The sequence below is a fragment of the Trachurus trachurus genome (assembly GCF_905171665.1).
Source record: "Trachurus trachurus genome assembly, chromosome: 15".
Classification (NCBI taxonomy): domain Eukaryota; kingdom Metazoa; phylum Chordata; class Actinopteri; order Carangiformes; family Carangidae; genus Trachurus; species Trachurus trachurus.
Genome location: NC_139906.1, coordinates 18,520,706 through 18,532,973, shown reverse-complemented (window position 1 = coordinate 18,532,973; position 12,268 = coordinate 18,520,706). Strand labels below are relative to the sequence as shown.

General features: G+C 40.3%; 1 protein-coding gene across 1 annotated transcript in view; it reads left to right on the top strand.

The window, feature by feature from the left end:
* Positions 1–12,067, top strand: part of khdrbs2 (KH domain containing, RNA binding, signal transduction associated 2) — a gene marked incomplete at its 3' end in the record, with an annotated part of 48,830 nt that extends 36,763 nt beyond the window's left edge. Inside the window, exons 6-9 of the mRNA XM_083988634.1 lie at positions 50–239; positions 10,076–10,158; positions 10,876–10,934; positions 11,973–12,067. Of these exons, the coding sequence (XP_083844760.1) occupies positions 50–239; positions 10,076–10,158; positions 10,876–10,934; positions 11,973–12,067 (427 nt within the window). The remainder of the gene's footprint in view (positions 1–49; positions 240–10,075; positions 10,159–10,875; positions 10,935–11,972) is intronic.
* Between the last annotated feature and the right edge of the window lie 201 nt (positions 12,068–12,268).

The following is a 12,268-nucleotide window of genomic DNA, read 5'->3' as shown; positions in this document are numbered from 1 at the left end:
TCTCAGGGCTAAACTGATGCCATGTCTCACCGCTTGTTTGCTTTACCAGGTGCCACAGAGGAACAGGGAGGAGTGCAGCAGCACCTCGGGGGACGGCGGCGGCGGTGACACACACCAAGCTCCCCACCACTGTTTTATCGAGGGAGGTGCAAGTTCCGAGAGCCAGAGGGGCGGCGGCGGGGAGTGCTGGATACAGGGTCCCACTGTTAGCAGTCACACATGAATCATACGACGACTACGTGAGTCCAATCCTCTTTGCACACACTGAAAAGTATCGTTGATAGTAATTTCACTTGAACAGTGTGTAAATCACAGTTGGTTTAATCCCTTTTCGTGTGATCTGGATGACTCCTGCTTTACATGGAGATGCGAGGCTGTCTGAGAAAAAAAAATTAGGGCAATCATTGGAATATATTATTTTATTTTTTGTAATTAAAATCAAGAACATCCTATACATTTAATAATGAACGCGGGCCCTCTGTTCAAGCCCCTGGGTTTCCATTTATTCCCACACAATGTTAAAATCAACTTGTTTGACTTAAACACTGCTTCAAATAAGTAATTTATCCCAGTGAACATTGCATCGCCTTCCTCGTTTGTCTTTTAGCTGGGTTATCATTGTGTGAAATATATTTGCAAGCATTAATTCTATGCATAATAATGTATATTTATATGCATCATGCATATTTATATCCATTATTTGCAAGTAGGGATTATTTTCTCTTCATCCAGTTTTAGGTTGCTGTGCAGATTTGCAGATAAATACTGCATTTGACGAATAACAATTAATTATGCTAATGGAATTAGCTCAGATTTTTTCATTTACCTCTTAGACGCTATCTTTTCTATTAAAAATATTCACCTTGAGGAAACGTGTCTTGTAAATGTAAAGCAGCTTTGAATGAAAATCCATGAAGCTGTGCACTATGAACAGCTGCCCGATTAACATGCACAAAAAAAAAGAAGAGGGACAGAAATTCAGCCACTTGTCCACTCTCATGGTCTCAGGCTGAAACTTGGTTTTGATTGGCCAGTCGCAGCACGCTCTCATTCACACCCTGACTGACAGGTACACACAGAGAGGCCTTAAAAAGGGCTGGACAGATGGTCCACCGCCCCACTGATGTGATAGCCGGCCCAGATTGATCTCAGTAAACTGTAGGTAGTCCCTTGACCAGTGCTCTATCAAATATTTGTTCGCTTCGCTTAAAATGATGGTGGGATCCATATTGAATCAAGGGGGCCCTATTTAAAAGTACGCTTGTCCTCAGATCTTGGAAATTTCCCAAGGTCATTTTGAAAAGACTACACAAGGTGAGCTCTAAGTTTCATCCAAATGAAAAAAGGCAACACTTTTACCAGTCTATTTCCTCAGAGCCTTCCTGCTAAGCAAAGCCCCCATGTGTGCTGGCAATTGAAGATTGGGCTGTCTGCATGGGGAAATGCACAAGCGCAGTCTCATTACCAAACCAAATTGAGTTCTGATGTAGAGCCTGTGTATTTCTGAGGAGTGAGAAAGCGAGGCATTTCTTCTCTTTGTAATTGGAGGGTGGGAGCACAGAGACTGGGGGATTATGGAAAGATGAGTTTGTCCTGAACATTTTCCTTCCTCATATCTCACTTTGCTATTTTTTTTTCTACTACATTACACGATTTTTTTTGAGCATGTTTCCAGAATGTAGCAAGACCTCTTTATGCCAAGGTCCAGATTTTTATTTGCTTGTTTGTTTTTACGCAAGATCCTGCACAGCTTGTTGTTATTCCACTACAAGAATCCAGCACTGTACAGGCTACTGAAACACAATAATACTGTAGATCAGCAGCAGTAGTAGATGGCTCTTTGTTGTCACATCCTGTGTTTGTCTTTGGGTAGGTGCCGAATGTACTGTAGCGTTACACGGGTATCGTGTAGATTTCTCCGGGGATCAGTGATTGATGGACTCTGTCAAACTGTCAGTCTATCTCATAAAAGTGATACTGTGAGAACGTCCATAATTGTTCCTAATCGAGGTCGGTATTGATTTAAAGCTGCGATGGGAAGCATGAGGAAGCTGGTAGTTATCATGTATCCTTGTTGGCTTTATAATTTATGAACGTTTTCTCTTTATCTGTCTCCCACAAATCTCACCTTGCTGTATCCTTTACTCCAGCACCCAGTCAGTTCCCTTTGTTCCTCGCAGAGTGTGGCGCTTTGTTTGATGACTCACCTTAGCTTTTACCATTCAGGTGAACAGAACGCAGCCCATCACTCACCGAAACCACATAAAGCAAACAAAAAAAAAAAAAAACAGATTTGCAACCTCATGTTTATGTTTTCCCGGTTATGCTGTGAAGGACTTCAAGGCCAACTTGGCTAAAATCTCTTTTTCTATTGAGGATGTTAAAGGATAAAGCTGTTGATAATGCTCTTACCGTCAGCAAATTCCATTAAGAAAACAAGACTAAGAATAAATTGATCCCACTAACAAGTTTTATCTGTATCCAAAGCTGGATGCAGCTTATTGCTTGGTGCCACCAAGCCCCATTATTGTGCACAAAACTATTCAAAAACACTGAGTCACACCATTGAACTCTGTGGCATTTTCCTCATTACAATGAAAACCTCAATTCCACTCCCTCTGTAAAAACTTAGAGCTTCAAATGTGTATTAATCCACAGATGAAAATAGTCCCCAACAAAAACACAGCACAGATTGAGTAACACTTTCCAAAAACTACAGTGCCCAAGTTTTAGTAACTTGTGTCTGTGTGTCTCTACTTGTGTTTATGAGAAAAGAAAACTGTTGAAAAGTGTAGTCGAAATTTAAATTCTAGGTCTGACCTATTAAACCTGCCATTGTGACATTGTATAAGTGACCAGGATGATAACTGCCATCAGATTAATATAAAGTGGTGCATGTCTAAAAGGAATTTAATTAACAGTAATTATGAGTCTATTAGTTGAGAGTTGGGGGAGGGGGGTGTCTTTAGGCTAAATCATTGAGAGTTTTACTAATATATATTCTTCAGGTATAACAAAGCTCTCACTGACATGTTTGGAGCTCCTGCTTTGTTTTCTGCATCGCATCATTTTACAGTTGCATTGTCCCTCAATGCTTCATGCTTCAGTCAATACAACTGTTATTAACGTTGTTGTGCAGTCTGCTGCCAGAAACCAATTTGCATAGGATTGCTTATTCATAACCAGCACATACACATGTAATTGTGCATGCACCCTGTAGTTTGCAGCTATGGCATAGTGGATGAATGACAGACTATTGTTTACTGCTCAGTTTGGGGTGAGGTTGCCATAAATATTTGCTGTGTCTTTGCTGTGGAGCAGGTGATCATGTAAAAGTGAGACTGTAGTGATTAATGGCCTCTGTCACGCTGTCACTGTCGTAAAACTAATACAGTGACAGTTAACATTATTGTGCCTCTTAAAGGATAGACGTGAAGTGGATGGCGGTGCTTCACTGTGGGGGGGGGGGGGGGGGGGGGGGGGGTCCAGCATGTAGACATTCAGGACGGTATCACCCCTTGGGGATGAGCTACAAGTGCTTTTTACAAGTTGTAGTCAGAATTGTTTTATTTCATGGTTCTGGGTTGAAACTGTTTTGTAATCGATTGGAGACAAAGTCCTCCTTATGCAGAAACTGATGACTGTCAGGATTTCAGTTCTGAGGAGAGGTGTTATACTAAATCATCTGCGGTGTCTTTGTCACATACATTAGTGGGAATGGGCTTTTAGTATCAGTTCAGACAAACTGATTGGTCCTTTAATGATTGAGGAATCCATATAGGATCGATTGATCATTAGAAAATGAGTTGGTCTGGTAATTTAAGGTGACATACTTCTTACCTTTTCATTAAGACCAATTGAGGATCATCTACTCACACAGCAGCTGACCTACTGTAAGCACTAGGCTTTAACTTGCTGTTTGGTTAAGGGGAAGGTCCCATATCTTGGAATATTGTAAATAATATTTCGACAGGCATGACTAAAAATCCAAACTATTAATGATGACTTCACAATTATTTGACATATTCATTACACAAGAAAATAAGCATTCAGCCACCCATCTGCATAGAGCCGCTGAATGAATTTCTCCATATGTAGCCTGTATATGTGAAAGTGCTTAAAATGCAGATCTGTTATCCAGTCAAAAAGGGGCCTGTTTTTCAGTGATAAGTTATCTGCTATTTCAGCAATCAGCCAATGTGTAAAACTGTGTTATTAATTGTTTTACGATTGTAGCAGAGAAAATGTCTTACATAGTACAGTATGTGGCACTGCTTTTCATATGATGGCACATTTATGAAAAGTGTATGGTTTAATACATAAAGCAGAAATGGAAAAGTTGCACTACTTTCTTTTCCTTGCCTTTTTTTTAAGCTATGAGCAGATATTAGTTTTAGTTTCATTCTCAAACATGGTTGTGACTATTACAGCCTGCTACTTACAATCCATTATTCATATGAACACCTTATTGAAGTTTGTCATTGTAAGTGTAGTATTGAGGTATACTTGATATTGAAGTGCTAAAATTACCACTAGCCGCTGTGATTTTGTGACTTTTTAAACAAGCGTTGCTGAATGAATGTGTCTAATCCCTGAGACAGAGCAGCAGTGAGACATTTCACTGTGATCACTGAAAATTCTTCCATGTGAAAAGTGCAGAGGGAGATTAAAGACCGTGATTGATGGCATTTAGTATAGACTTGGACCATGGCCTCGGTTTAATGTTAAAGATCAAATCCCATCTGGATCTTATCTTTTAATGTCAACACTGATGATAGAAAAGAGGAATCTGAGAGTGATACAGGATTCAATCCCTGACAGCAAACCATGAATTGTACAAATTGATGGTTAAAAAAAATTAAACGCATTGCTTGGTTTTTAAACCTGAGCCCTGCAACCATACCAAAGCTGTGCGGGAAATGCCATAATGTGATTAAACACAGAGCTTCGGGAGGCTTTGAAGAAAAAAAAGTCTAATCTATCTACTGTGAAAAAAGCAAAAGGACACCCTTTTGAAATGGGGGAAAAAAACATCTCCCCATATCATCTATTTCACGAACATAAAAAGATGCCTGAGATGCTGTATATTTTTTGGAGGGGAGCGGTTTCTCAGGCCACCTTTAAGGACGGTATGCACATCTGCTGTAATTGCTTTACACTTTAACAATGGCTTCAGATACACTGCTGACTTCACATTTGTTAAATTAATTATGGAAATTCTCCATGCAGAACTCTCTTGTTTATTAAAACAGATGTATGACACTCACTTGCGCTGGGATTATTTAATACAAGTAAAACTCAGGTAGAATGCATAATGGCCTCTGTCGTACCATCGGGGAGTGACGCTGCTGCTGAGGGAAGAGCAGACAGATGCAGTTACATCTGATGCTAAACTCTGCAAGCACACCAAGTAATGCTATTTGTATAGCAAGAAAACCCTGTCTGATTTGTTTATTGTTCTCCAGCCCCCCTGAAGCCAATATGACAAAATTATATTGTTTAATGTCAGCGAAGTAATCGCATCCCAGTCTCATCGTTATTATTTCCTGTGGTAAAGCATGTTTTTACAGTGGCACACTTCGAGTGAAGGTACTGTATTCAAAAGTAAACTCGTATTTTTAAGTGCATTGCAGACAACAAAAGGTCGGTGCTGATTGAATTTGCACAGGTAGAAAGCAGCGAAGAGTAGCATCTATTCACTGAGACAAAAGGCTGCAAATCTCATTTTCTCTCCCATTCTGCTGTGTGGAGAGGCATTCACAGGCAGCTCCCTATGAAGATCAGTCACTGTCAGGGGACATACAGGTTGTCAATTGATAATGAAGCACAGTGCTAAGGGCCTTTCGGTTCCCGCTGTCCTAATTACACTGAGCTAGGACTCTCCACCCTTGTGTTAACATTTGATTTATTTCCTCTGCCTCGTTAAAAGGGACCAGTGTTAATAGTTTTTACAGGTAAGTGTCAAACTTAAGGATTCAAGCCTCTATAATTGGGGGCAGGTCTATGTACACGCAGCACCTTGTCCAATCTGAATGCAGCCGGCGTTGTGGGTCGGACTAAGGTCAACGCAGAGATAAGTTACAGTGATGAACATTTTGTTTTCTTTGAGCTGAATATCATTATCATCCAGCTTTATCATATGGTACATCTGTTCCACAGCTTCTAAACATTCACTGCTTGTATTTAACCACATATAGACTCAAGGCTTACCCACGAGATGTATCATACATTTATAAACATAGGCCTACACAGTTAGAGTTCATTTGAAATCCAATTTCACAATCGATTCAAAGACGCTGCACTGATGCTAAATGACCACTGATGCTTCAGGGGTCTCATGGCTAATCATGCATCATTTATTAGCAGTAAAGCAGTATGAGTAAGATGTGTGAGCATAACAAATAAGAGTGGAAATAAACCCCAACTGAATACAGAGCTTCACCTGTTCACTTATGTGAATCATCATCTTCTGAGACTCATCCAGTGACTTTCAAAATAAAAGCTGATCATGTTAGCAAACTTTTATCCATCCATCTATTGCCTAAACAACTAATCCATGTACTGTAGAGGGGGGCTGCAGCCAGGTTGATTCTTGATAGGTTGCCAATCTATAACAGGCCTGACATTTTGAGATGCACAAGGCGCATATGTTCACATTCTCGAGTGTGTAGCCTATGTGGTTGGACTGTGCTGAGACGCAGGGAGAGCAAGCAAACTGCTAACCCCCATATCTATACTGACCCACATGTAGGGTTAGGCTGATATAATTTTAAAAGATTTATGAATGGGACTAGTTTACTCCATAAGCAGGGTGCTGCCCTTAGAAATCTAATGATCTGTGATCTGATCTGAAAACCAACAGTATGAATGGATGAGGTTTTTGTAAGGGGATCAGCAGGATTGGCAGGATATGGGTCAACTAACTGTACTCAGTGTTGATCCATACAGCAGTTGAAATAAATAATAAGGCAATAAAATACACTTTGTGCCCAAAATAGTCCAGATAGTGATGTGGGTGTGTCCTGTTTACAAGTCAAACATGGCTGTCAGGTCACAAGTGTTCAGAAACTGCCTTAACTGCTGGAGGAAACTGGGGAAACAGACTCTGAAACCTCGTGCTCAGATCTATTTCTGCTTTCACAAATCCGTGCCTTGACACCCTCAAATGTCGACTCGCAGACTGAGTTGCGCTCAGACATTGATGTTTGCTTTCTCTCAAATCCTTTGTCGTTGATTTACTTCCATAGATAGACCTGCCATGCCTTAGTTACCGTTGCTAAGATGTGATTGTTCAGATGATTGGGCAAGCAGTCCATCGCTCACGTTTCCATAGTTTATATTAGCACAAATTCAGCCTCACACAAGTTTAATTAGACGCACAAACTTTTAAGTATTAAAGTAAAAACCAATGACCTGAAAGTCAACTAAAATATGGGGAATTGTGTTTCTTAAAAAACGGTATTTCAGAAAGTAAAAGCATAAACCAGACAACTGCTGTGTTAAGAATGTAAACAGCAGCAGGACACAGAGATAACTTTATCTACACCTTCCTTATGCTGAGCTGAGCACACACATCTTCCTAGTAAACCAACAGCTACAAACAGTTTGCTAGGCCATGATGTGTTCAAATGAATTCCCTGTCTCTATCATTTATTTAGTTATTTATTTTTGTGCAGCTAATGCACGAACAACAACAATGACATATTTATTTTATGTGCCTGAAAGCAGCACAGATATTACAAGAATTCACTCACGTTTCTTACACGACTTCACACTCCTGCATTTCTTTATCTTAGCTTCATTTTTCTAATATATTTGACTGAAATTAATCCACTTCAGTGTGGATGTGGAATTGCTAACAAAATGGTCAATTACCAAGATATGCAGGTCTCTGACTCCTGATGCCTTTGTGGGGAAAAGACTCACGCAAGAAAAAGAGAAGTATTGGATCCCATGAAACAACTTAATCCCTGACATAATCCCTAACTTTAATTTAGTCAAATTCATGTTCGCACAAATAAAGCCACATAGCGGGAACCGGCATTACCCGACAGGAAAGAGGGAGCGCGTACGTTTGTCGAGAATGTACTTTTTTCTTTTTCTTTCTCTTTTTTTGCATTGCTGCACTTGATGTCCTTCACACTTATGCGTCTGCTTTTGTGTCACAAAGCGAAATCAAACGCAGCCACACCTAATGCACGATGATATTACTCTAATGTTACAGGCAGACTTGAAGGAATAATGCACTGTGGAGACTGCGCCTGGCATAAACCGGCTTCATTGAGCCTTTCAACGCTGTTTCATTCTACTGATGTAAAATGCATCGGCCGTCTAAAAGGAACTGAGCACTTGTACGTATCGTGGTGGAGCTTGATTTGAAACAGCAAGCTTGGAAAGGATTAGAAGAGATTAGATCATGGCTGAAAAAGAAACATAAGCACTTTAAACTCCACTAAATCTCCTTAAATGAGTGAGATCCAACAATTACAAGAGCAGACAATAGGGAAGTTTACTGTTGTGCACACACTTTGGCCTTTCCTCAGTTATGGTGTTATTCAGGTTAAGCTGTTTATGTGCTGGTTTCCCCTGCTGTCAGGAATAAACCATTTCACAGAGTAGATCACAGGTATAGGTGTGGTTTACAACAATTTAGCAAATAGCAGATTACACATGATGCATATAAAAGTAAGAAATATTATGTAAATGCTGCTTTATTACTGTATTGAACTAACTAGTTTCCTCATGATGTCTGATCAATAATGTTCTCTATACCACAAGGTGTAAAAGCACTACTGCCCATTCGTGCCATATCTTTGATGTTCAAATCTACCATCTTTTCAGTGCCCACATAGTTCCTGCAGGTTTCCTCTCAGGTTGCACACGCTTCCAACAACCTCCTCCAGGATGACAGGGCGGCCTGAGTGCTGCCTGAGATGAAAAGACCCTGGATGAAAAGTCACCAAGTGCTTTCTTCTGTTCATAAAACTTAATCAGTTTGAGTGCAGAGTTATATTTGAAAAGCAGCTCTGGTGAGGGTATCAAGATTTTGAGCAGCTCCTCTCCTCTCTGATCAGCTGCACATTGTTCTGTTCAAAAGGAGTTTGGGGAGTAAATTAAGAGAGAGTGTAAAAGAATGATGGACGTGTCCACCTCATCCAGATAACATGTCCAACAGACAAAACGACAGAGCAATCCTGTGGTAAAGAACTGATGATTCCGCGAACATACCTCAAAAACTCACAAAAAAGTGACAGACCTGGGTAAAGCCTAATGCTAATCTAACAGTCCATATTTGCAATAACATCTGAATTATAATGAACCAATCACATTATAATAATAAACCAAAGAAACCCACCCTAGTTTCAAACACTCTAACAGGTAGCTGTTTCCTAGAACTTCTCAAGTGAAGAAGCGGTGGACCAAATTCTGCCTCACAGTCCTTTGTGTCCCCAGAAACACCTCTCTTGACGTATTTGCAGGTGTTGTGAGGTTTTCTAGGGCATTTGTGTTGTCAAATGAAGTTGATGGATACATACAGGACAAATTGAAGGGTTTTCTGACGTTGCAGTGCATTGAGCTCTCAGGGCCACTGTAGATGGCAGTGAATTGATTATGTGAACATTACTGTATATGGTTTATGCAGATGACAAAAGGAGTCAGATGTTTCCATGCCACAGTAACCAGTTTATTATTATTATAGTATTTGACATCATGTTCTTTTTTCTTCTTCTGAGTTGTGTTTACCTGAATTGTGTGTACCTAAACCAGGTTGCTTGCATAAACGGGTTGTTTTCTGAGTAGCTACTTATCAATAGATGAGATCCATATTGCTGTTAAGGCTCAGAAGGTGTCCATTAGGCTCCACTAGTGAGACATGCTCCCCCCTGAACATCTCAATCAATAATCTCAGCCGGACATGAATTTTTCTTGTTTCCTCTTCTATTATGAGCACAAAGTGATGGACTTTGCCTGTGGAACTAAGTATCGATTGTTTTTATATTCATCTCTGACCCGTTAGAGGGGAAGATGAGGAGATAAGTCGACCTGAATGCTTACAGTGTGTCTCCTCTCGCAGGGCTACGATGATGGATATGGTGGTGAATACGATGACGAGAGTTACGAAGCCTATGAGGATAACTACAGCAATCAGTCAAAGAGGTGATACTTTCTTGCAAAGTAGCTCTTTAAGCCACTTAAACACTGTTTTTTTTACAACAGGCACCCTCCCACTTATAGCACAGCATGTGAAAAGTGCTTTCTTCATCATTGTGTGTGTATTGTTATAAGAAGAAATTTCCCACATTTACAACATTTCAAATGAACACCACATATCTTTGTTAAAGAATGGGGCTTTCCCTCTTCGAGACATTTAAAAAGTAACAATAAACTGGTCCAACTAACAAGTCTTGTACAGCAGAAGCCTGATGTAGCTCATTTCTCTGTGCCACCGTGCTCAACTGTCCTCCAGAAACTATTAGAGACACCATCAGCCGGGGCACCAGAGTTAATCCCACATACACCGTTCTGCTGCAGTAAATACTCACTGGAGCGTCAAATGTGTATTAATCCGCAGCTGAAAATAGTCCCCAGCAAATTCACTATTTATTCCTGTTTCAGTACATGGCAGTGAAATCAGTGCCCAGCTGTGTTGAGGAATTACATACAGTACATATGTGTTGTGTTTATGATTCATTTTAAAGATGTATTAGCAGGAATGGATGGGTTTGAATGGGTAGGAGAGTGAGAATTACTAGCAAGATGTAATGAGATATTTTGGTGTTGATATTTTTTTTATAATGGAGTGCACTGCGAGACTGGCCAATGTTTTATATAGTAGCGTGCCATTATTTTGACTGTTATGTTTCCGCTCTTTAGCATCTCAGAATACTACGAATACGGACACGCAACAAATGATGAATCCTACAACAACTACGGTAAGAACAGCTTGTTTGCAGAGCTTTTTTTTTTTTTTTTTGTGAGCTCAACAACAAAAATATGGGTCACAAACTTTTTTTTCCCACCAAACATCCTTGGACCTTATTTAAATCCATTCCTGAAAAGAAAAAAAAGAGAGCCTTGGCTACATAATCTTGGCTGCTGCTGCACTGATATTTAAAAGATGTTCCACAGCAGAGAAACAAAGGAGGAAAAAAAAACCTTGTGCTTCCAGACCACTTCTAATCATCATCACCCAGGGAGCTGCTCCTGCATGCTTCACCCTCCCCACCTTCTCGACTATGAGTTGCATTTGACTAGAACAGCAAATGTGCCAGAGGAAACTCAGGGGGCTAACCAATGCCGTGTTGTAAAGGTGGAGTGTTTTGCCTTTTTTTTGGATATGTGCCCTCATGGGTTTATTCCAAAAAGGCTGTTTCTATCTGCTGAGTAACCTCTGCTGTGCATACAACACCGCTGTCAGCTATAAAGAAATATCTCCCATCTCCAAAAACGCAGACTGCATCTTCAAAATTTCCTCAAAGCTTTAAACGAAACACATTAAGCTTCGATTTAAGCAAAGAAAATGTTAAAATCACCTGAAGTGGAGTTACAAGGTTATCACATGACAGCGGCGATAAGCTGGTTGCCACAGCAGGTTTGCAGCCTCATTCATTTTCAGCACAATGAATTGTGCACTGGTGTGTTGAGGTCAGACCAAACCAAAACCAAGGGGGCAATGATTTGATTTTCTGCTCCATAAACACTTTCTTATTTGGAAGCTGTGCAATGTGCCATGCAGCAGAGGTGGCCATCTTTATGTAATTTGGCTCCGAGGAAGGAGCTGCTGACTGTCAGATCTCAGTATTGGCCCAACAGAGGGCAAAGAGCTTATGAAATTAATTTTCCGTGGAGAGGAGCCTCTGTAGACCTTTCTCCACGGAAAATTGTGAGGTGGTCGTAGACAATACCTGTGTGACATGAGCTCTGTGGATGCAGCTCTCTACTATGTGTTTTTCAACTGTTTTTTTTTGCAGAGGAGGAGTGGACAACTACCCGACCCAGTCTCAAAGCCCCCATTTTACGGCTGACAAGAGGGGGCTACAGGAAACATCCCTATGGTAGATACTGAAGGTGCTCCATGTGATCTCCAATTTCAAACTGTTTGTAATTTTCTTTTTTTAATTCCACATAAAACGTTGTAACATTTACTTTTTTTGTCCGTTCACAAATTGAAATAAAAACTATAATCCCACATAGTGCATAAATTCACAAAATCTAATATTGCAGCACTGATTTTTTTTTTCCACAAAGGACAGAGTCCTTTTATGAA